The sequence below is a fragment of the Parasteatoda tepidariorum genome, chromosome 5 (assembly GCF_043381705.1).
Source record: "Parasteatoda tepidariorum isolate YZ-2023 chromosome 5, CAS_Ptep_4.0, whole genome shotgun sequence".
NCBI classification, from domain to species: domain Eukaryota; kingdom Metazoa; phylum Arthropoda; class Arachnida; order Araneae; family Theridiidae; genus Parasteatoda; species Parasteatoda tepidariorum.
The window spans coordinates 55,976,855-55,999,967 of record NC_092208.1 but is presented as its reverse complement, the minus strand read 5'-3'; the positions used below and the strand labels follow the sequence as shown (position 1 = coordinate 55,999,967).

Below are 23,113 nucleotides of genomic sequence, written 5' to 3'. Positions count from 1 at the left end.
TCTTCTATTCCAACAGCTGAAAATTTTCACAGAGACGTGAAAGAAATCACACTTTTTAACAGGTAAAAAAATGCATAAGATTACTTTCCCCTCAACGTACATACACATAAGGTCTACCATTTTACACTAAGGTTCTTTTTTAGTTGAACCTCTTACTTTTTTTTCTTTTTTTCCTTCTTTTTTTTTTGTTAAGTTACTTGAGGCAAATATGTGGAATTAATGTGTTTCGACGTCTTTTTAAAACTTAATTTTTGGAAAAGCTACGAATATGTTCTATATTAGATAAGAAGAGCATGCCAGTATTAATTAATAATAGTCTGAGACAAGACATTTCCGAAATTTTAAAAGTTAACTAAGTATGCTTTTGAAATATTGCAGAAAGATTTTATCTTTCAAAATTAATAAATGTCTTAAAATAAATTTCTTAGTCGAGCGAGGTATATTTGCAATCTGATGCAAAAAGATGCTTAGACTTGAGTTTTATTAAACAATATTTGTTTTGAAAGTTTGAAGATTTCTATAATTAATTAATCCTTTGCTCTAATTATATAATTATATGCTTCGATTTAAACTAGTGAAAGATAAAATGAAGAAAATCACTAATGTAATTATCTCCAACTTTAGAACGGTGTCAACAATATAAATTATCTATGTTTATTTCTATTCATAGTTCTATTAAAAAAAACGTTTTCAAATTCTAACACGTTTTAAAATAGATTATTTTTTACTTTCCTTAGCATCTCACCGTTTTGACAACTATTGAGCTCCGCTCATCAGCCCACGTGTAAACAGTAGTATCGTTTTCCGTTGTAAAACAAAAATTTCTTTCAGTCTCAAAATTAATTCAACACGCATTCCGAATTTTATTTGTATTTTTAAAAAAGGAGAAACTTTTCAAGATAAATATAACACGATGAGGAAAACCGTGTGGATACCTCATAAGTATCTCCGTGCCTTACCTCTTAAGTTTCTCCGTTTTTATAGCTACCGTACCTGCGTTATGTCCATAAATAAACTAATAAATAAATAAAATACATCGTTAAAAGAACTACATTGCGAATTTCTATCAGTTTGATGACAAATTTCTTATTTCTCTCTATTCATTATTTATTTTTAAAATATTCTGAAATACGAGGTTTGTTTTTTAAGTAAGGTTGTTGTGTACACTAGGTGACGCGAGCGTCGCAACGAGTGCTTGTGTCGTAGCCCGGTATTCCTAGAGAACAACTGTGCCATTATATATATATATATATATATATAAGTTCAAAAGGAAGAAAAAAACAAAGAAAAATAATAGACAAATGAAAAAAAAGGGGGGAAATAATAAGTAAAAAAATAACAAACAACAGTTTAAAAAAAAAAAAACATGAAATTTTATTGAAAAAAACGGAAAAAAAAGATATAATCTTTTCATCAGCCCACACGATTATATCAGAAAAACAGAGTGCTTTCTGATATTGTATCAATAAAGCCAAAGCAAAATATATTAATACAATAGTGTGAGGAGCACTCAAAAAAATTTTTTTATAAAATAACTACATAAAAATAGATCATAAAAAGTAAAAATAACATGTAAAAACAGATAATAAAATAAAATAAAAAGAAAAAACATTAAAAAGGGGGGACTATAAAGCGAGTAGCAAAATCATAACAACTTACATGGACGGATATTTTTCAAGAATGATTTAAAAATGTTTTCGCAGAAAGATTGCCAGATTACAAAATATGAAAACAAAAGATGAAAACAAAAGCGCAAATTGAGTGTAACAAGAGGGTTTTAAAGTGTCGTTCTTACTGCACTGCTGAAGTGATTTGTTATTCTGAGCTTTGATTTGTTAGTTACCAAGGATGGGCCCGAAATGGATGTGCGCAAGGTAATATTATACTGGATAATTTTAGAAATTGATCATAAATAGTTTCAGAAGATAGATATTTATTTAAGAAAACATATAAAATAGAAAAGAGAAACATAAATTGCCTGTTTTTGCAAATAATTTTAGCCGCGGATTTGCACGATATGGATTAGCACATAGAAAAATTATTTAAATTATCAAAGAAAAAAAATTTATATATATATATATACACATGCAACTCGCTATCTTAGTACTTACGTATTTTATCCTTGGACATGCTAATGCAATCCATTTCAAATCGCTCCGTTCACTTTTTTGTCTTGTTTAATAACCCAAACTTTATTCAATTCCATTTATACTTAATGTTAAATATATTAGAGAAGATGTACATTGCTCGAAATTGCTCTATAACCCTTTGAACTGCATGCATAGTTTTTTTTTAGATCGCTTCCTCATCTGAGTCTGAGCTCACTTCCGTTGCTTATTTCCACATTGCAACCCACACCGAAAAGCGAAAACCCACGCTGGGCCACAGTCGAAACCATACTGGAACGGATTACTGATAAAATGACGAAAAATAACAAGATATTAAGATGGATTGGTAGTATTCTTTCGTTGAATAAGCGCAACTTCACGATTTAACTATGACAAAATAATTGGACATTTAAACAAAATAAGATAAAAGGAACAAAATACGATCTTTACACGTAAGAATACTTAGCAGCAAAAAAGAAAAAAACTTTACTAATAGTATTTACTTAATTACATAACGCGGGGCATAAAAAAATAATTCAAAAGCTATGTTTTATGTTCTACATTATAAAAATCTATAAATTTATGTATATGCCTGTATTTCGAGAAATTAGCTTACCAACTCGTGCGTATTTATTACCCAAGTTTTTGTACTATAATTTCTTTTATACTTTTTTTTTATATGCCTGTTAATGAACTCTGTTTTCAACCTGCACAGTTAATTCCAATAAAATTTAAATTTTTTATGTAACAAATAGCAAAAAAAAAATTTTTTTATTTATTTGCCTGTTTATTTTTTTTAAGGCAATGCTTTCTTCCAAAAGAAGAAAATCGTATTCTTTCAAAATTATGTAAAATGTAAATTCCAAAATTTTATAAAATGTAACACTCCAAAATTACTTAAAATTTTAAAAAGAAGATCAAAATTTTATTTTGATTTTCAGTCATTGGAGTAGTTGGTTACAAGAAAAATTATAATTTTTCTCTTATAATTTTTCTTTTAAAAAAAAATCCCGACAATCGACAAAATAAATAATTTAATTACTCATAAACTGATAAGAAATTAGCACAAAGTTAAATGAATATTCATTTTCAGGCCTAATAGTTGGTATCTTCAACAAAAAAAATTGCATTAATATCATTTTCAAATTAATATGCATTTTGACAAAAAATTTGCAATAATTCTTTTTTTTTTTCTGATCACTTGCTGACAGCACATGTGGTGGTAACGGTAACGGCAGTATAGAAAAATTCTTCATAATTAGAGTAGAAATGACGTATCATAGTTACAGTATCGAAATATTTAACAAAAGGCTATTAAAAAAACCAACGTCAGAAATTAACAAATAATTCTCAGAATTTTCCTCCATATTATTTTCCTCTTCGATAAAGTAAAGATATTTTAAAAGTTTTAATATGGATTGAATGATTAAAAAAGGTATAAAATTTTATTTCTAATTCTTTGATTGTAGATCTCTTTTTTTTAAAAAAAAAAAAATATTTTATTTCATACTGACAGAGTACTGTCGAACAATTCAATTGTACAACAAAAAGAAATTCTCAAAAGAAAAGAAATCAAAAAATTCTTAGTGTCCAACTCGATATAACATTTCACATTTTGTAAACGTCAAATAACAAAAATAAATGAACAAAAATAAAAGATAATTATACATTTAGACTATAACTAGTGCTTCACGCTATTTAATTTGGAAAAAAAAGGTACAAAAGCCTACTTTAAAAAAAAATTATTCTGTGTAATATTAATTTACTGCAGTGCTTCTTTTCGAAACATCAGTTTTTATTCATAATTAAGCAAAACTTTCGCAATGTCAATATACTATAGTAAATCAATAGTTCGCGACCCAGAAATGGGTCATGAGCAACGTTCGCGACCCACAAATGGGTCATGAGCAACGTGGAACTGGGCCGTAGACGCTGGTTGAAAGTCTAATCCAAGATGAATTTTGGGGTCTATAATGCCAGCTTTGTCAGATGATTTACGAGTGCTCCTGTCATGTGGAGTAATTCAATATTTGTTACAGTTCTGACAGCTAAGTGAATACAATAAAGTTATTTTCTTTCATAAAAAAAAAGTATTTTTTAATTCTTCTTGCACAATATATTTTACTAATTACTTACAAATGGGCTCATAAGTAAATAATAGGTGTCTATTTCTCATTATATTTACTTTATTTAGTAGTTAGTAGGCCTTACACTTTTTTACAAAGTTGATCGTGTGCATAACTAGGAAAGTTTGGAACCACTATAATATACCAATGAGAAAGAAAAAAATCAAATTAAAAAAATACAAATAATAATTGTTGAGTGCAACAAATTTATTCTATAATCTTTGAAACAATAACCGCATATCCACGTCCTAAGTTTCAATCATTCTCACTAGTTTTAAATGCACATCTTAAATTTAGACTAATAAATTAATGCCACACATATATTTACTTAAAAAATAAATCAAAGCCCACTTTTTTCAAATGAGCCAACTACTTTATTTATTTAATTTTATTTTCAAGAATATTTCGGTTAATACTAGTGCATTGCCACTGTGGTTATGTTTTCGAAAAATCAAATCTCTTATTCCTCACTCAATTTTGAACGAAAAAATCCAATGTCCAACTCAATATACCATTAAAAAACATTCCCGCAACAGCCAGAAAGCTATAAAGAACTCTATAATATCATGAATTACGTGGTCAGTATTGCTTACCGACCACCTTTAATTTCTAGACAATAGAACACATAGATTCGAAGCTAGCTCGGCATGAAACCACCACTGGATATCGAACCCCAATTGTTCAAAATGACCAGTCAGTGTTTAGCATACACTGTTCTCAATATATCTTAAACAAAGAAAAAAAATCTCAGCAAAGAAAAAAAATTTTTTTACTTGCCACAAATATATTTTTACACTTTGAGACAATGATCGAATTTTCATGTATTATGTCTGTTAATATAAACAATGGTTCCAAAGACACGTCTTGATGTGTTTAGGTTCGAAATATCAAGTTCTTTATTTTTTAATTTATAACCAAGATAACCGAGGAAAAATTCGAAAAAAAAAGAAAGTAATAACCTTTTAACAACATGAAAGAAATCTATTCTTACATTTTGTGACAATGATCAGATTTTTAGGCACTATAGTGTAAGCTTCATGAGGTTAGCTTGAGGATTTACCGCATGTGCGTAACAAGCACATAAGAGCAACACTGCCGAAGTCAGAGTCAATATAATACCAACTGGTTAAACTGGTGCATTGTCATTTAACTCTGAACTTTTACCATTTCAAAGATGACAGCATATAAGTGAAGTATAGATTGCTTTCTATTTTTTTCGATATATTAAAAAATTAATTTTAAAATATTATCCATCTAGGATAAAGCAAAACAAAAAATAATAAAGAAATTGAATATTACACTCAGGAAAATATTTCAAAACCTTAGTGTCTGCATAACTTCAATCTGAATATATTCAAATATTACTCATCAATTACCGAAAAGAAAGAAAAACAAAAACATTTTGATCAAAATACGGAATACAATCGATTGTCCTCTCTTAACTTTAACTTAAAATGCTAGATGGCAGCACCAGATAATATAAGCATACTACTCTTCTATCATTTTATGGTTTAGCGGATTTAACAAATACATAAAATTAAAATGATATAATTAATAATTTGTCTGTAAATAAAATTTTCCCACTCATTTTATCACTTAATTTTTGTTTTGCGACGTCAAAATGATAAGAGGTGATTTAGAGCCCCTGAATTAGACAAGCCGATTTATCATCTATTTTTGGAGCAAAGAGCTAACATAAGCACAATACTAACATAACGTTAGCTTGTGAACTCGTTTGCTCCAATATTGCTTGATAGGTCAGCTCTGATAGTATAGTAGCCTTAAGTTGATTATATGAAGAGAACGTAGGGAATCGTAATTAAAGTTTGCATGTAGTGCATTCTATCACTCATGGTCATTTATTATGTGTTTAAAAATTGCATATGGAAACAGCAATGCGATGTGTAGGGTTTACACAAGTTCTTTTCATTTTTATTAAGGGATGCATGATCTCATGGAAAACATTTAAATCATATGCATTTATGAAAGATTTACTTAAAAAACGTAATTATTAAATTTTAAGAGACTATGAATGTAATTCAACCAAGTTGGCTAAAAATTACACCCAATTTTGTTGAATGAATCTAATGTTTTTGTAATGTTTAATTGATAAAATCGCGATTTTAACAATGACAATTAATTTCGTTAACTAATTCGCATGAACACATTTTTTTCAGAATGTAAATGTTAGATGGCGCCAATAATCCAAATATGTGTAAACACCACTGCCGTTCGTAATGTAAATTGTAATCAACTTTGACGACGTTTTACTGTGAGTTTTTCTGAATGAATCAACCTTGGCATAGAAGATAAGATAAACCAATGGAATAAACTTATTCTACTCATTCGTCAGAAAAAGTTTCTGTAACATTATCCGGCTGGAATGTACGTGTAATGTTGATTGATAGTTAAATAAACAAACAAGAGTTTAAATTGCTACTCATTTTTTTCCTCTTATCTAGTAAACTGATAAATTTTCGGGTTTTTAATCTGTTTGCCCTTTCCATTCTCTTTCTATTCAGTTTGACTACCGGTATTTCCGTCACTGAAAATTTTTTCTTGTCACTGGGATCATGAGCTCGTAAGTTGTATTTTTTCTAAAGATACTATTAAACTGATGTGCAATATAAGATTTCATTCGATTCTATAACTTTTTTTAATATTTATTCTCTCTAATAATTTTCAAAAATTTTTCCATTTTAGTTGGATGTATAAAGCTATTTTAAATAAGTCAATAATAGGACCGATAATTTCAATGAACTCATTGATTTAAAACAATGTTCGTTTTTTTATTAAACATTTAGATAAATACATAATAAAAAGCATTATATAGTTTGTTGAGAACTAGAAATTTTTAAAAAAATGATCTTGCAATTATTTTAATTGTCCTAATGTTAAACATTTTAATATTAAATGGCTAAGATCTTTCAGATTATTAAAAAAATAATAATTAATCACAATGCTATTTCATATCTGTAGGAATTTGAATGAGTGTTGTAGCTGAAATATTCTTTTAAATTATGTGACGATAGTCCTGGAAATCAAAAGAAAATGCTCCCTGCTTTTACATGTAATTTCTTCTTTTTTTTTTAAATGTCACATTTAAAGGAATAAAATTTCACTCTTTTTTTTTCTCAAAATCAGGATAAGTGTTTTCTTATTTTTACATACAGTGAACCTCTTCAATACTGAAAAAACTATCTGCTTAGAAGGAAATGTAATGAACTCTTTTTACGAAATTAGTTTGATTGTTGAATAAATTAATTTGATGTTTAGGTAAATTAATAATTAGAAAAGGAATTGCTTTAGCATTTATTTAGATTCAAAATACAATAATGCTTAAAAAGTTAGATAAAAACTCTATGAAAATATAATGTAAGTGCTACTCAAAGTGCATAACTCAAATTCAGCTGGGTTATACAATTCCAACTATAGAAAAAAAAAATTTCTAAAAGTTGCTTTCAGTTGGTTTTCAGCTCATCAGACCTTTGTGATGAATTTTTAGCTCCTTTAACATTCATTTTATCATTTAATGTGCCTTAATTCTAAAATATGAATTTGAAGAGGATATTTCTTTATTGGTACCTGTTAGCCTGAACTACAATTGGCAAGGTGTGAAAAGGGATTTTAAACTTCCAAAAAAAAAATTTAAAAAGTAGGTGAAGGTTTGGCCAAGGGTTACTCCAAGTTATAACCTTCAAATTGGTCCCTTTCTGTAATGTTTTTTTTATTTATTTTTTTATGCTATCATGATTTTATAGTTTCTGAAGGCCACTGCCAATACTTGACAATTATTTTCATAAAAATAGAAAATATTTTTAATTTTAGCATTATGTTGTGATTTTAACTCTGTTACACAGAGCTCATTCTAGGCAGAAAAAAGGGCAGGGTGCAAAAGTTTAAAAAAAGGGGCATTAATATTCTAAAAAGGCAATCATTTCTTTCTATGGGCTTTACAAGTTCTATTTAAAAAACCTTGTTAATTAGTAAAAGAAATTTTCTACTTTTTTTTTATTTTACTAAAAGTAGCAGAGTAATCATATTAATTACTAATTTTTATTAATAAATTAACATATAAATTGGGTTTATGAGCTAATTAGCTTAGTAATTTATTTAAAATCCATGCATATATTAATAAAAAAAATAAATGTATGTTTTTAAGTGTCTGTAATTATGATTTAATAATTAATAATAATTATGATTTAATGATAGTGGAAATAACTTTCAAAGACAAGTGCAACAAGGGGGTGTTATAGCTATTTTTCCTTTCCCATATAAATCTATGTATTGACAGTAATGACAAACTAAATAAAAAGAGTTGAAAATAACAAAAGTTTAAAAAATCCATTGTAGAGTTTGGGGGAAAAATAAAGAAGGGTTGAGGAAAGAAAGGGTAAGGAGTCTATTACATCAGGGCACTAAATTACTTCAGGAGCAACAGGGTGGATTCTTTTGACTAAAAGGGCAGCAGGGTGCTGCGCCTTGTTCACCCTGTCTAGAATGAGCTCTGTGTTACATATTAGGGACTTAATATCTCAAATCTTGCACATTAATTATAGTCGCAAATATGAAATCAGCAATATTGCTCGTTTCGTAACTTCTACCTTCTTTGAAAAATGTCTTATTGTTTTTTATTACATTATTTATTTAATTCTCCTTTTTTTACAGTGCAAAATTAGCCCCCAAAATTAAATTGAACAATGGAATGGAAATGCCTCTTATCGGTTTAGGCACATGGAAGGTAGATTCCATTCTTATAAAATTTTAAATTTCCCATACATATAACATCTTTAGTTTAACTAATTTTCTTTAATTTTAGTCTAAACCTGGTCACGTATTTGAAGCTGTGAAGTGTGCCATTCAGAGTGGATATCGGCATATTGATTGTGCTCTTGCCTATCAAAATGAGACGGAAGTTGGAAATGCAATCAAAGAAAAGATTGCTGATAAAACCATCACTCGCCAAGCTATCTTTGTGACTACTAAAGTAAGTTCATTAATCAGGGGTGATTGTGATCCCGCTGTACCCCAGAATTCCGGGTACTCCCCGGTCTTCAGGGTCTAAAAACTATAAGCAGGGTATGTGATTTTCCCACGAGTGTTGCAGAATTCCGAGTATCTCAAAATCATCTGTTCACAGACTTCCGCGCATCAAAATCTTATTATCTGACAAATTTGTTCTATATCCCATTAACGAGACATTTACATACACATAATTCTTCTGCCATTCCGATTGTTTTGATTTGGTGGATGTTCACCATTTGGAACTGTGTGTTTGGATCCACTAATTTTTACTCACGCGATTTTAATATCGTTCATCAATTTTCGTATTCACATGGTTTAAAAGCATACATTGCAGCGATTTTTATTCATGCGAATTATAAATCCAATGTATTGACTTGTATTTACATATCCTTGTATTTACACCTAAAATCCCGATTTGTATTCACACGAATTTGATTTCACGCATTTTTCAAATCCATTATTGCGATACTTATTTATGTGGTTGTAATATCAAGATTCGATTTTCATATTTATAACGGATTTTTAAAACTATATCGCAATTCGTATTCATGCGAATAAAGTTACTTAAGCGACTTTTCAATCTAAGACATCTGCCAATTCAAGAGCATTTATTTTAAAAAATAATAAGTTGTTGTTAGTAGAAAAGAACTTTTTTTACTTTTGCTTACCTCTCTGTTTTGCTTATTAACTAAAAAAAAATTCAGTTCACATGATTTATTTTTAAGGAAACCTTATTATATAAATAAAATTCTAATGTGCAAAAATATAATTATACAGCATTTAAACTTTTTTTGTGTGTCTTTGATGTTTTCCTCTTACATATTCTTAAATTTTAGGCATGGAACACATTTCATAGACGAGAAAAAGTTATTGAATCTTGTAAACGATCATTGAAAGATTTACAGCTTGACTATGTGGATCTCTTCCTCATCCATTGGCCAATCGCTTACAAAGTAATTTTTAATAATCTAACTTTGTATTTTTATTTGGAAACATTTGAAAGTTAAGGAATCATGTTTATGAAAATTTATTAAATTATCATGGAGCTTAATGTGATTAACTTCAAGCTTAATTTATGTGTAAGTAATGTTTTAGATATAATATGAGAAAATTTTATTTAATCTGCTTTGACTATCATATTAATCAAAAGCCATTTTTAAAAAAAAATTTGTCTGATTTTGATGCTATTTATTACTTAAATATATATGTTAGAGGTCGAAATTAACAGTTATGTGAGGACAATAAAATTTTGTGCGGACCACTGTAAAATAAATTAGGAGTGGTTGCCCGAACCAGCTATAAAAGTAAATAAATTGTATGTTGCTTTGGCTTCATGTTTTTTCAGTGTTGGGCCATTCTCCACTGTAAACACTCTAAACCTCAATTTTTATCTTACTTGTACATATTTTTAATTTATTCAATAATAAAGTACATAGGTTAAATCTTAAAAAATGAGATACAATAATAGTTATATTTAAATTTTTATTATGAAATCAATTCTTAAAATTTAGCATTGTACTTTTTAAGTTTTCTTGTTATAATCAACATATTTACATTTATTTCCTTAGCTAAAAAAATATTATAGCATTTCAATTTTCTTCTTTTTCTTTCATATATCTATATGATGCTCTTATTTAAAAATAAATTAAAAATTTAAAAATCATATTAAAATTATGTAAAAAATAAAAATTTATTTGAGCAAAAATTGGTTGTCCCGTGCATAACACAAAAACATGATAATTTTTATTTTTCTCATTTATTTTTAGGGCAAAACAGAAACTGCTTCAATTTTACTTTCTTTCTCTTAGTACTGACTTATACTACAAAGGAAGTTCCTCTAAGTTTAATATTAGATAAAAAATTAGCACTTGTTTTCATGTCCCGTGCATAACTTAGATTTCTCTAAAAATCGGGAAAATCAAAAACTCCAAGAGCATTTATAACTGTAGGTGGCTGAGTAACTTTAACAACTTCCTCATGTTGTAAAACACTTTATCTTCTCGTTTAGGCCATTTCCAATATTTTCCAGGCTTTACCATGGCAGAAACTTCAATATCATTTCCCAGCACTTGCATAACTTCTCCAGCATATAAACTATTATCATATTTCACAACAACCCAATTTCCTCCAATACTTTTTGTGGTGTTAATTGCCCTGGTATTAAGATTTCTTTTTATTGGTGCTACAGCATTTTTATAAAATTTTAAACCAGAAGGCGAATATGTAATTCCATGCATTTTAGAAATTCCTGGTATTACTCTTGCGTTGGCCCACATATTATTATCTCTGTTTATATCTTTATCTAAAAATAGCATCACTGTAATAGGTGGCATAGCTTTTTTTACAACATTTACAAAATCTTCCGCAGACTGCACAATTGGAACTGTCTTAGCTGCCTAAAACTGTCCTAAACTGTTTTAAAGTGTCCAAAACCTTAAACATTGGTAAAAGATAAAAATTCTATATGTGAAACTATTAAACACATAATAATTACATACATTAATAAATATTTTATATTTTTTATACAATTTACTTTAACTTATTAAAGGAAAATAATATAATAGGAAAAGATCAATAACTTTTGAAGCTGCACAATTCATTGAATAACAAAAGTGAGTACCTTATCCTTTAAATATGCTTTTAGTACTGATAAATTATGTTTTTGCATAAGGATAAATAATGCAATATTTAAAGTAATAATAATTTTTTTAACAAAACAAAAACTTGTCTTCATTTTGTTCCTTGTTCAAAAATTAACCTTTTATTTTTCACATTATTTTTTTAAAATTTTAATATAATTTGATCCATAGAGTTTTGGACAGGACAGTTTAAACCGTTGATTAATCCTTTCTTTTTTAAACCTTGCCAACTCTGATGCTTCATTCAGATATGTCACCAAATAATATTTTCTTAATTTAATTTTCTCACCATTCTTCCAAACTGTAACTTCATCTTTCATTCCTGGTGCTGTAAAAAAAAATATCTGGACGGAAAAAAAATTATCGTACTAAATTTGGTGACTCTTCATCACTAATAGTATTTTTCTGACTAGCTTGCATGTTTAAGCCAAAATTTGTCGCAATTACAGAAACTGCTTTCTTTTTTCTTTTTTTTTGGTTGGAGATTTAGGTAAAGATTTTAATGATTTTCTCATTGCTTTTCCGACAGCTTGATAACTCTTGTAGGCATTTTCAATTTGGCTTGTTGATGGTGTATTATTCCTAATCTCTGTTTTCTTTCTTTGGCGATACAGTTGTAATTATCCTTTATAATGATTTATAAAGCTTCTAATCCAGATCACCAAACTAAATTCAAAGTATGAATTAGTGTTGCCACTTCAAAATATACATAATTAAATCAAGAGTATGCTTCCGTGTGTAATAAATTGAAGACATGTCCCGTGCATAACATTAGGTATGTCCCGTGCATAACACAAATAAAATAAATTTAGAATTTTATGAAATAATGTATTTGGAAAACATTCAGCATAATTTAATAGAAGTAATATTTATCAGCTAAGAAAAAAAATATAATGACAATATACAAGTTTTAAATTTACAGAGTTTATGAAAAATAGAAGTTAGGGTAGAAATTAATCTTTTTTCTGAGTTCCGTGCATAATGACTATATTAAATCCCTTTTCAAGTATTTAAACTTTAATTTTTAATTTGTTTTCTATGCAGTCTTTAAGAAACAGACTTGTTTTGAATTGAATTGTAAAAAAAAAAATTATTACCCCATTATTTTACTATTTTTATAAACTTCAAAGGCCTGCAAATGTCCCGTGCATAACATGAGAATGGCCCTGTTGTGTTTTTTGCCACAAAATAGGATATTGTGTCATAATTGTCAGCGTTGCCAATTCTCTGTAGTTTATTTTTCTTTTAAGAGTTACCAGTGTCTAAATTTACTTCATTTCTGGACCTTTATGTATTAAATTAGAATTTATAAATGAATTCAGTCAAATAAATCCATTTAAAAAATAGCTCAGGAAGAAAATATGTCTCTCTTAATCATCTCAAAAATTATGACTGTGACAAACTCTTGGCTGAACACAACTATTAAATGTAACAAATTTTTGTGAACTGTTATTGTCATTGTTCTGTTTTAACATGTAAACTTTTTAATACATATATATTTATGAAATGAAGGTCTCCTCTATATATATATTTGCTTGGCAATTTTGTAAATTGATGAATAATTTATTTTCCTATCTTTTTAATATATTAATTAATTTATTTATCTTTTTAAGGAAGGAGATGACCTTTTTCCTAAAGATGAGAACAACAAGATGTTAACAGAAAATATTGACTTCATAGAAACGTGGAAGGTTATTTAATTATTATTATTTAATACTTTGTCTGTTTTAAACTAGTAGTTTAAAAATATTACTCACAAATGTTGCTATTTTTTATTCATTAATTTCCAAGTTTTTTACATTATATAAAAGTGGATGTGTTATGGTACATAAGTTATACTAAAATTAAATTAATATTTTTATTGTGTTAGCCACAAGGATTTTTTAAAAAATTTTCTAATTCTATGATTAAGGATATAAATTAGTAGAACCTATATATATGTATATATATATACAGTGGTGGCCGAAAGTGTGGACACTTTTTGAAAGTTTCATGTTTTTCAACTTTGTGTGCTTGTAGAATATATTAATTTTCACTTAAATACAAACGTTTATATATCAAATTGAAGGTAGTTTAATGTAGAATTTAATAATAAATACAGTATTACAATATCTGTATTACAAAAAAAGTTATGCAATTAAAGTTATGCGCTAGCTGTATCGCAACAAATAGTAAGATCTATCTTAGATTTGCATTTTTTTAAAGTGATACTCACACAATCAATACTTAGTAGGATAACCCTTAAATTTTAAGACAGCTTCACAGTGTTTTTCCATCGAGTGAACGAGTGTTTGGAGTTCATCTTTCGTAATCACATGGTGCCAAGAATCAATTATAGCTTCACTTAGTTGTCTTTTATTGGATGGACGTTTTTTTCGTACAAGAATTTTCAAACGTCGCCACAAATTTTCAATTGGATTGAGATCAGTGTTTCCTGGCCATGGTAATATATCTGTGCCTTTATTTTGAAAGCATGCTTTGCATACTTTTGCTGTGTGGCATGGAGCTGAATCCTGCTGAAAAATAAATGGTTCGTTGTTGGGGAAGTATTTGTACTGTATTTATTATTAAATTCTACATTAAATTACCTTCAATTTCATATATAAATGTTTGTATTTAAGTGAAAATTAATATATTCCACAAGCACAGAAAGTTGCAAAACATGAAACTTTCAAAAAGTGTCCACACTTTTGGCCACCACTGTATATATATATATATATATATCAATGCAGGTTTTGTTTCTCAAGGTAAAAACAATAAAATGATTATGCTTTTGCATTTTATCTGTTAGAAAAAAAGAACTTTCCTCAAACATTGATGTTGAACTCAACAAAAAATATTTTAGTTTAACTTCATATGATAACTCATCATACTTCATAAGATAACTTCATATGCAGATGTATAACTTTTTTGGATTTCTATTCCTGATGTTGTTAACTTATGATTATTGGACTCGTGATTTTTTGAGAAATATTCCAAAAACGCTTCTACTTCACTTTCTGTCATTTCATAAGTTTTTATATTGTTATTTGTTTACAGTCAAAAAGATAATTTTAATGAATTATAATTTATATTTTAAAAGCTATATATATATGGTATTTATATCGCTATTATTATTTTATTAGACTAGAAATATTTGGTATATAATCACTCCAGGCTGAATCTTAGGTTTTTCAAATCCTATTAGTGTGTAGTAACTAATATCAAGTAATGAAATTTTCAAAAATATTTTCTATTCACTCTAAGGCAGTTTCATTATTCAGGTTTTATTTGTTGCATGAGCATTTATTAGTTTTTTTTCCTTTCTTTTATTTGAAAATTTTACTGCTTTTAGGTTACTAAAAATTATTCTAAACATATCATTTAGTCAATATTAATATCTAGCTTGTCATAGAATTTTTGTTTTTAAAGAGTAGAGGATTATTCCAACACTTTTGAAATATTATTGATAGTAACATTCAATCAATAAAATGAAATAGTTATTCTGAAGTGGAAAAAGTATTATATTCAAGTGCATAAAAATTATGAATATTTGAGGATATTATTCAATTTTGATACTTTTCTGTTTCATAAAAAAAGTTTACCTACATTTAAAGCATGTTAAAGAATGAATTGTCAGATCATAATAATTTAGCAAATCCTTCATTTTATACTTTCCATAAATGCTGTTACACTTTTTCTCAATATTTTTGATGGTTACTCCCCTCTGTCACAAATTGACAAATTTCACTATATCCTTTCCCTTGTCATGCTGTATTACAAACATATACTATCAGTTCAGAAACAAGGCACAATTTAAAACATCACATTTAAATTTTTTTTGTTTTAACTTTAACCATGTGTTTTATTGAAAGCATAACAGTGATTTTGTTTGTAATTATTTTGAAGAAGAAGTTGATAAAAGCGTAAAATAAATAATACAGAAATATTTTAGCTGCTAATTTTCAATGTCTATATTTTATCCATAATGTGTGCTGCCACACATTTTGCTATATGTCCCTCGTGTCACAAACTCTCACTATTTCATGAATCCTCTCCTTCTGAGTGATGCAATTTATCGACAGCCCTATGCTTTGTGATAATTTTTTTTTTTACGTAGGGTATGGAGGAATGCTATGATAAAGGTCTTGTGAAAGCTATTGGTCTATCCAATTTCAACAGTGAACAGATTCGTAGAGTTCTTGATGTGTGCAAAATCAAGCCAGTTGTTTTGCAAGTAAGTGCTGTGTGGTGTTCTATTTTATTTATTTATATATCTATGATCAGATTCACTTAAACTAAATAACTAGTTTAATAATCAGCCTATTTTTAAAATCTTTAAATCATGAAAACTATTGTATTTTATTACATTACATCAGCTTGTTTCCTTTGCTTTGCGCCTCCTATTTTTTCGTACATCTACTTTTTGCTGTTTCAAGGTTTGGTACTACATCTATATAAAGAATATGTTATTGTTTTACTATCATAACACTAGTTATGGTTAAGTTTGGTTTAGCTACTTGGTATTCAACTGGCTATTATTTTAAATATTTATCTTAAAATAGTTACAGCAATTATTAACTTTCATCTTCTTAGTTTTGGTGTGGAAAGTTAAGGCAAGATGAGAAAGAAAAAAAACTATGTTTGGTTAGAATAGAAAAAAAAATTATTAAAATATATTGTAAGGACTGTTTAAAATTTTTAAAAAAAATATGTGTTACATTCCCATTTTTAAACTTCGAGATTTAATCATTTAATGTGTCAGCGCCATCATCTAAACCACCTTCCTATAAAAGGGAATTTTTTTTTTTAAGTATTTGAGTGAAGATTTATTTAAAGACTTGATTGAATAAATATATTTATTATAAATTAAGCTCATCAGGGGAAAAAAATTACTGGCTTGCAATCAACATAACATCCAGCATAATTATAGCGTTCAACAAAAGAACCAACAAGAACAACTCTAGTTTCGGGTTGTCAGTATATATATAATCCCTAATGATGAGTTGTACTTCATTTGCATACTTGTGTTTGTGGTGCGTACAAATTGCTTGAAATAATAGTTCTTTTAACTGTTGTAAAAGACTCAAACAGTTTCTACTCTCATCTTTTGAAATATTTTAATGCAAATGAACACAAAATTTATGAATATTAAATTTTTCGACTAAGAAAAATGTATGCATTTTTTTTCTTTTTGATAATCTTGCCTGATTAGATATAACATTTTCTCAAGCTACTGGCAGATTGCTTTTTTTTTTAAATTGCTCTATATATTATCATAGTCTCCTATAACATTTAAATTTGATTCATTTCTAAAAAAAGTCCTTGATATGGTAGAAGTTAGTATTTATATGTTCTGGTTTGACTTACACTAATGTTTAATGTTTGTAATTGCTTTATTATTTGAAGAATATGAGGGTAAAAAATGACAATTCACTTTAAAAATAAATTGATTTATGTATTTATCAAATATATTTTCTTTGCTACATGTTTTAAATTGGAAGATGTGTTGATAAACGTTTATTAGCAGAATGAAAGTGCTTGTTGTATGTAATGTGTAATTTTTATAAAATGTTATCACTTTTTACCCTTAAAGATCTTCCATTTTGTTTATAATATTAGTATAAATATAATTATAATATTAAAATACTATTAGTATATTTATATTATAATTCAATCTAGTTCTTTAATGTACTTTAATTTTTAGAGTTGAATTAAAATGTCATGAATAAACTGGATTAATATTGTACTTTTTTGGTCTAATATACTTCTTTAGATGTCATGAGGTTTCATGAAAATAATTTTTATAAAAATAATTATAATATTTTGAAAAAATGGGGAAGATTGATAGAATTTCGGACTTTTTGATTTTCGTTTAAATAAAAAGAGGGGAAAAGCGAGATTTGCAGATATCATAATTACAGATAGTAGAAAAGCTGGGAAATAATATAATCTTAAAATGCTTATTTTATTTACAAATACCATTATTTTGTTTAAGCGTTAAAATCAATGCAATCATTTGAATATCTTGTTTGTTTATGATGTTAAATGTATTGAAATTTATTTATTTATTTTGAAAAATGCTAGTTGTTAAATATAAGTATTTCTTTCTTTCTTTTTTTTTTGTAAGTTAATTTATTAAAATATGTCTCTTAACTATGTATTAATTTTTTTGAAAATGATGACTCATCTGTGTTTAAAAAAGATGACAATTTTGTATTCCTGAATCATTTTTTTGTCTGATTAGTTTAATTTAAAAAGGTAGCATTATTGTGGTTTGTAAGAAATTCATGTATTTCAAAATTTATGTATTCATTGTGATTTGTAAAAATTCATGTATAGTAAGTTTTTTTTTAATGTTACATTTCTCTGTTAGGTTGAATGCCACCCTTATTTGAATCAAAATAAACTAATTGAGTTCTGTAAAGGTTACGACATTGCTGTTACTGCATACAGCCCTCTAGGATCTCCTGATCGACCATGGTAAGTTATATGTAAATTGAAAGTGATATAAAGATATGGGATGGTTTCTGGGTGATTGAATTGAAATTTATTATTCTTCTCTTTATTACTGTTTATTTGTTATCTGTATTTACTATTTATTATATTAGAAATTGCTTACAATTCTTTAGGATTATTTTTCTTGGGAAAGCAGATTGCTTTTTCTGCTATTATATATATATATATANTACTATTATATGTAAAATACATTTTTCTTAGCTACTTTCAACTCACTTCAATATTTAAAATTTTTAACTATCTAGTTAATTGTTATTTTGCAAACAAAATTTGGCTTTTTAACGTTGTTGAATTTGTTTTTAGGAATAAACCTGATGAGCCTAGTCTATTGGATGATGAGAGAATTAAAAAACTTGCTGAAAAATACAATAAGACTCCAGCTCAAGTAAGTTTAAACTTTCATACACTGAAATTTCATTTTTACTCAAAAATGGTATTTAGAATTGAAGTGAATACATGAAATTTGAGTAGTAAGTAAAATGACAAATATATATTGATTGTAATAAACGTCATATATGATTTTATATAGACATTTTATCCACAAAATTACTAACTAGTAATTTTTTTATCAGTATTTTCCCCCTTTAAATATGTTATGGTGCTTATATAGTCTAAGTATAAAAGCATTTAAAACATGCTTATTCATTTCATTTTTATGCCTCCTTTTTATTTTAAGTTCTCTAGGTTTTAGTATAGAAATTAATCTAAAATAAAAGGCTGGAAACCTTTTTTTATTTTTTGGCCACAACTGTCACTTTTATTTAGCTTTATTAAGTTAGCCATTTATATTTTTTTTTAAATTTTGTCGAATAGCATAAAATTTACAAAATCAGAATAAACTAAAATTATTTTACGTTTTCTAAGATTTATGACTCTTAAGCAAAACCTTGATTAATTGTTTCATTGAAAAAGAAAACTTCTGTGAGCTTTTTAAGTAAGTAAAGGAGTTAAACTACATGGCTTACATTAAAAAAATTTGCTTCTTGTGGGGGGAAAGAAAGAAATATTATCATTAGGATTCACACCAGTATGACAAGGCAAAAATTGTCATCAATTGTTCTACAAATGTCGCTAAAATCATATGCGTAAGCAACAAATTTGTCGACTTGAAATATGTTTAAAATTTACTAAATAGTAAGGAGAAATAGTTTTTTTTTACATAAAATTCCTTGCCGTTAAAAAAATTTTTTTTTACTAACTGTAGATTTGTACTAAACTTGCTTATATATTTTATTCTAATTTGCAATAACAAACAAATCGTTACATTTTCTGAAAATTAACTCTGTTTAAAAAGCATGTGCATGACCTTTCTGCTAGTTGTCTACTTAAAATTAATTTACCACTTAATTTTTTGAAGCAAAACTTCTATTATAAATATTTTAAAACATTTTCTTTAAAATATTTCATGTAAACACATCAAATTTTATTTTATTTATTATTTTAGGTATACTTTATGTATTAAAAATAATTAAGATATTTTGTTACTTTTTAGATTCTGTTACGATTTAATGTTCAGCGAGAAGTTGTCGTCATCCCTAAAAGTGTTACAGAAGAAAGAATAATCAGCAACTTTAATGTAAAAATGATACTTTTAACTAATTTTTTATAGTTTGAATGTTGTGTCATGTATTTAGTAATAATATTTGTTTCTTTTTTTTGTTCTCTTATTAGTCTTAAAAGAATATATGTGTAGATTATATCAGTTTTCATAGATTACAATTGCAACCCGGATGGATAGATTTAGATAATTGTTTTTTGTTAAAAATAAAGACAACGCCATCTTTATTTTTTTTAAATTGAGATTGCTATCTAATATTAAGCTCATTCGAATATTGTCTTTAAAAAATGTGCCGAATATTATCTTAAAAATAGTTATACATGTCAGCAACCTAAGTATCTTTCAGATATTGAAACAGTTTTAACCAATTATAGTACGTTTTATATGTAATATAGTATGTTAACCCAATATTTTTTTAATGATTTTGCACAAATTTAAATTTTTCTGAAAAAGTATATTTTTGATTAATAACAAAATCATGTGCTTATGCTATAGTCAAATAATTTGTATGTTCATGTTAACAATTTTCAAAGAACTCCTATATCATTACTAACAAACCAATATGCAAACAATGCAATATGTTAAGATTTAATCTGATCTTATGATTCAAATAATATGCTGAATTTAAATTTTTTTAAAAATCTTTAAAATGCTTATTTAAAAGACCTGTATTGTTTATCGAACCACTGAACTTGCGTAGAGCATGTTTCAATTTACAGAGTTGGATAAGTTTATTTTAGGGCATGTATCATTCCAAACTTTCTTTCCCTTCGTTTTTACTATTAAATTCTATAATAATTCGGCATAAATAGAAATAATAACGTATGATCTATAATTAAAAACACTAAGGATTATCTTCAGACAGATAATGAATTCTGCCCCTATGTGTTAAGTAATTAATTAATATTTTGAAATACTTTATTCATTGAAATGTGTCATATCAGGAACCGGGGGAGCAGACGGCACTTCAGCTCCCTTACGTTTTATGAAAGAAAAGACTCGGTACTTCTCAGATTACAATTTTTCACTCAATGTTTGTGTAATTAAATTTAAAATTAAAAATTAATCAATAATTTTTTTTATGTCTGAATTCTGAAAAAAAGTTCTTTATAATGTTATAATAGTATGCATCTGTATGCAATTAAATTCCTAAATAAAACATGTTGCATTTGCACTAACATTTAATTATATTTTTTATGTCTACATTCAATGTAAGTGTTCAACAGAACAATTCTACAAATTAAATATTAAAAGGGCAGATTTTTCCATGCGGCCTCTCATATTAAAAAACTAACCACTCTCGTTTCTATAATTTGAACTAATGTATAATCTTATGTGTTATTATATTATTTCGAAGATAGATGTGTTAATTTTCTCTTTCCATAATTCTCTATTCTAACCATGAGCTATTTCTAATAATTACTTATTTTTCATTCTTTAATTAATTAAATTTAGATGATTATTATTTTTTGTAATTATTATCTTTCAGATCTTTGATTTTGCACTTACTCAAGATGAAATGATAACAGTTGGTAGCTTTGCAGAGAAGTACCGTTATTGCCACTTGAATTGGTGAGACCTTTAAATACTACACTTCTTTGATTTTTATCAGCACCGTGTGGTTTTATAAGACAATTTGATTCCTTTAAAAATGTCTAAAATATATAGTGTATTGTAGGAGTGCACAAACAGAGACCACCAACAAAGAAATAAGTTTTTTCTACTAATTTTACTGAACTTTGAAAAAGTGCCAAAATTATAGCTTAATTTATTGAATACTTGTCTTGCATATTATATTAAAATGAACAGTTGAATCATTTAATCTTGTTTCATTTATGAAAAACTATCCACTTTTATAGTACATTTATGGCAAAGCTAATATTAATTATACTAAGTGTTCAGCAGAAAAGTTCTACAAATTAAGTTTTTCAGAATGATAACCTCACATAATTAGCTTTATTTCGTGTTAGTTGCCCTTTTACGATTGAAGAATTAGGGAAGTTTATTAAGTCACATTGTTCAGGAAAGCATTTTTGGTGAAAAATAGCATGATTAAAAATAAAATGTTTCTGCATATTTTTGCTATCTCGGGAAATTGTTTGGAAAATGACACTAGTAAAACAAGCTTGATGCAAAAATGTTATCATAAAGTGTGGTATTGTCCCAATCTCTTGTAGGCAACACCAGCACAATCTTCATAAGTTCACCTCTACAATTAATCTACATAAATTTTCTATAAAAAAATTTAATAGCATAAAAGTTTTTCTGTTAGAAAATGTTTCTATTTTTAGAGTCCAAAACAGTTTTGTATTAAGTTATTCCAAATTTTCATTATTTTTGCAGATTTAAACTCAGCAAACCTGCCTGAACTGTGTTATTTATGCTAGCCTTTTCTTTTCTTTGCACCCAAAAAAGTTCAAATAGTTTTTAAAGCTTTATTGACTTTATCATATTTACTTAATATTTTTTTTTTTTTTTTTAGGTTGAAGGATGATCCAAACTATCCTTTTGGCATTGAGTATTAAAATGTTTGCTCTGATTGAAATATTTGTTTGTAAGACAAAACTGCTACAGCACTGTATAAAAGTATTAACATTTGGTTAACAATAAAAAACTGTTTCATCATGAATATCAAATATATTATATTCTATTATTACTGTGATGCCACAATAGGCATTACATATTTCCTAGCTTTTAAAATTTCTTAAACTTATTTTTTTTAATTATTCTTAACCGAGTTTTAATTAAATTAAATCAATCATTAATTCACTAAATCGAAAACAAAAAATTTATTTATAACTCTTTATTCTTTATTTCTTACCACAAATATGTTTCAGCTGTACATGACTGTATTAATTCTGACAGTCTTGTTGGCGATTCGTGATCGCCAAAGTATTTTCAATGCTAATATCGATTATAGGGGGTTAGCTTTATTTTTTGGATATGTTATCTTTCAATTATTCGTTAATCTTGGATCTCTTCCCATGCTCCTAACTATCTGTTGGAAACAATTCATTCAATTTCCAATTTTTGGCAATTGGGGGTGCCCTTTTGCTCATTTCAGTTCATCAATCCTAATTCTCAATATGAAAGGAACTGTTTTTCTTGATCCCTTTAAGGGGTTTTTCTTTATTTTTATATTTTGAATTATGGCCATTT

The 23,113-nt window shown here is 27.1% G+C and overlaps 1 protein-coding gene across 1 annotated transcript; it reads left to right on the top strand.

The window, feature by feature from the left end:
• The first annotated feature begins 6,020 nt into the window (after nt 1-6,020).
• LOC107455823 (aldo-keto reductase family 1 member B1) lies at nt 6,021-22,583 on the top strand. The gene is made up of 12 exons (XM_016073536.3): nt 6,021-6,238; nt 6,412-6,815; nt 8,903-8,975; nt 9,054-9,221; nt 10,096-10,212; nt 13,512-13,589; nt 15,998-16,114; nt 18,254-18,360; nt 18,700-18,781; nt 19,889-19,972; nt 21,444-21,526; nt 22,437-22,583. The coding sequence occupies exons 2-12, from the start codon at nt 6,808-6,810 to the stop codon at nt 22,477-22,479; spliced, it is 960 nt and encodes a 319-aa protein (XP_015929022.2). The 5' UTR covers nt 6,021-6,238; nt 6,412-6,807; the 3' UTR covers nt 22,480-22,583.
• The last annotated feature ends 530 nt before the right edge of the window (nt 22,584-23,113 follow it).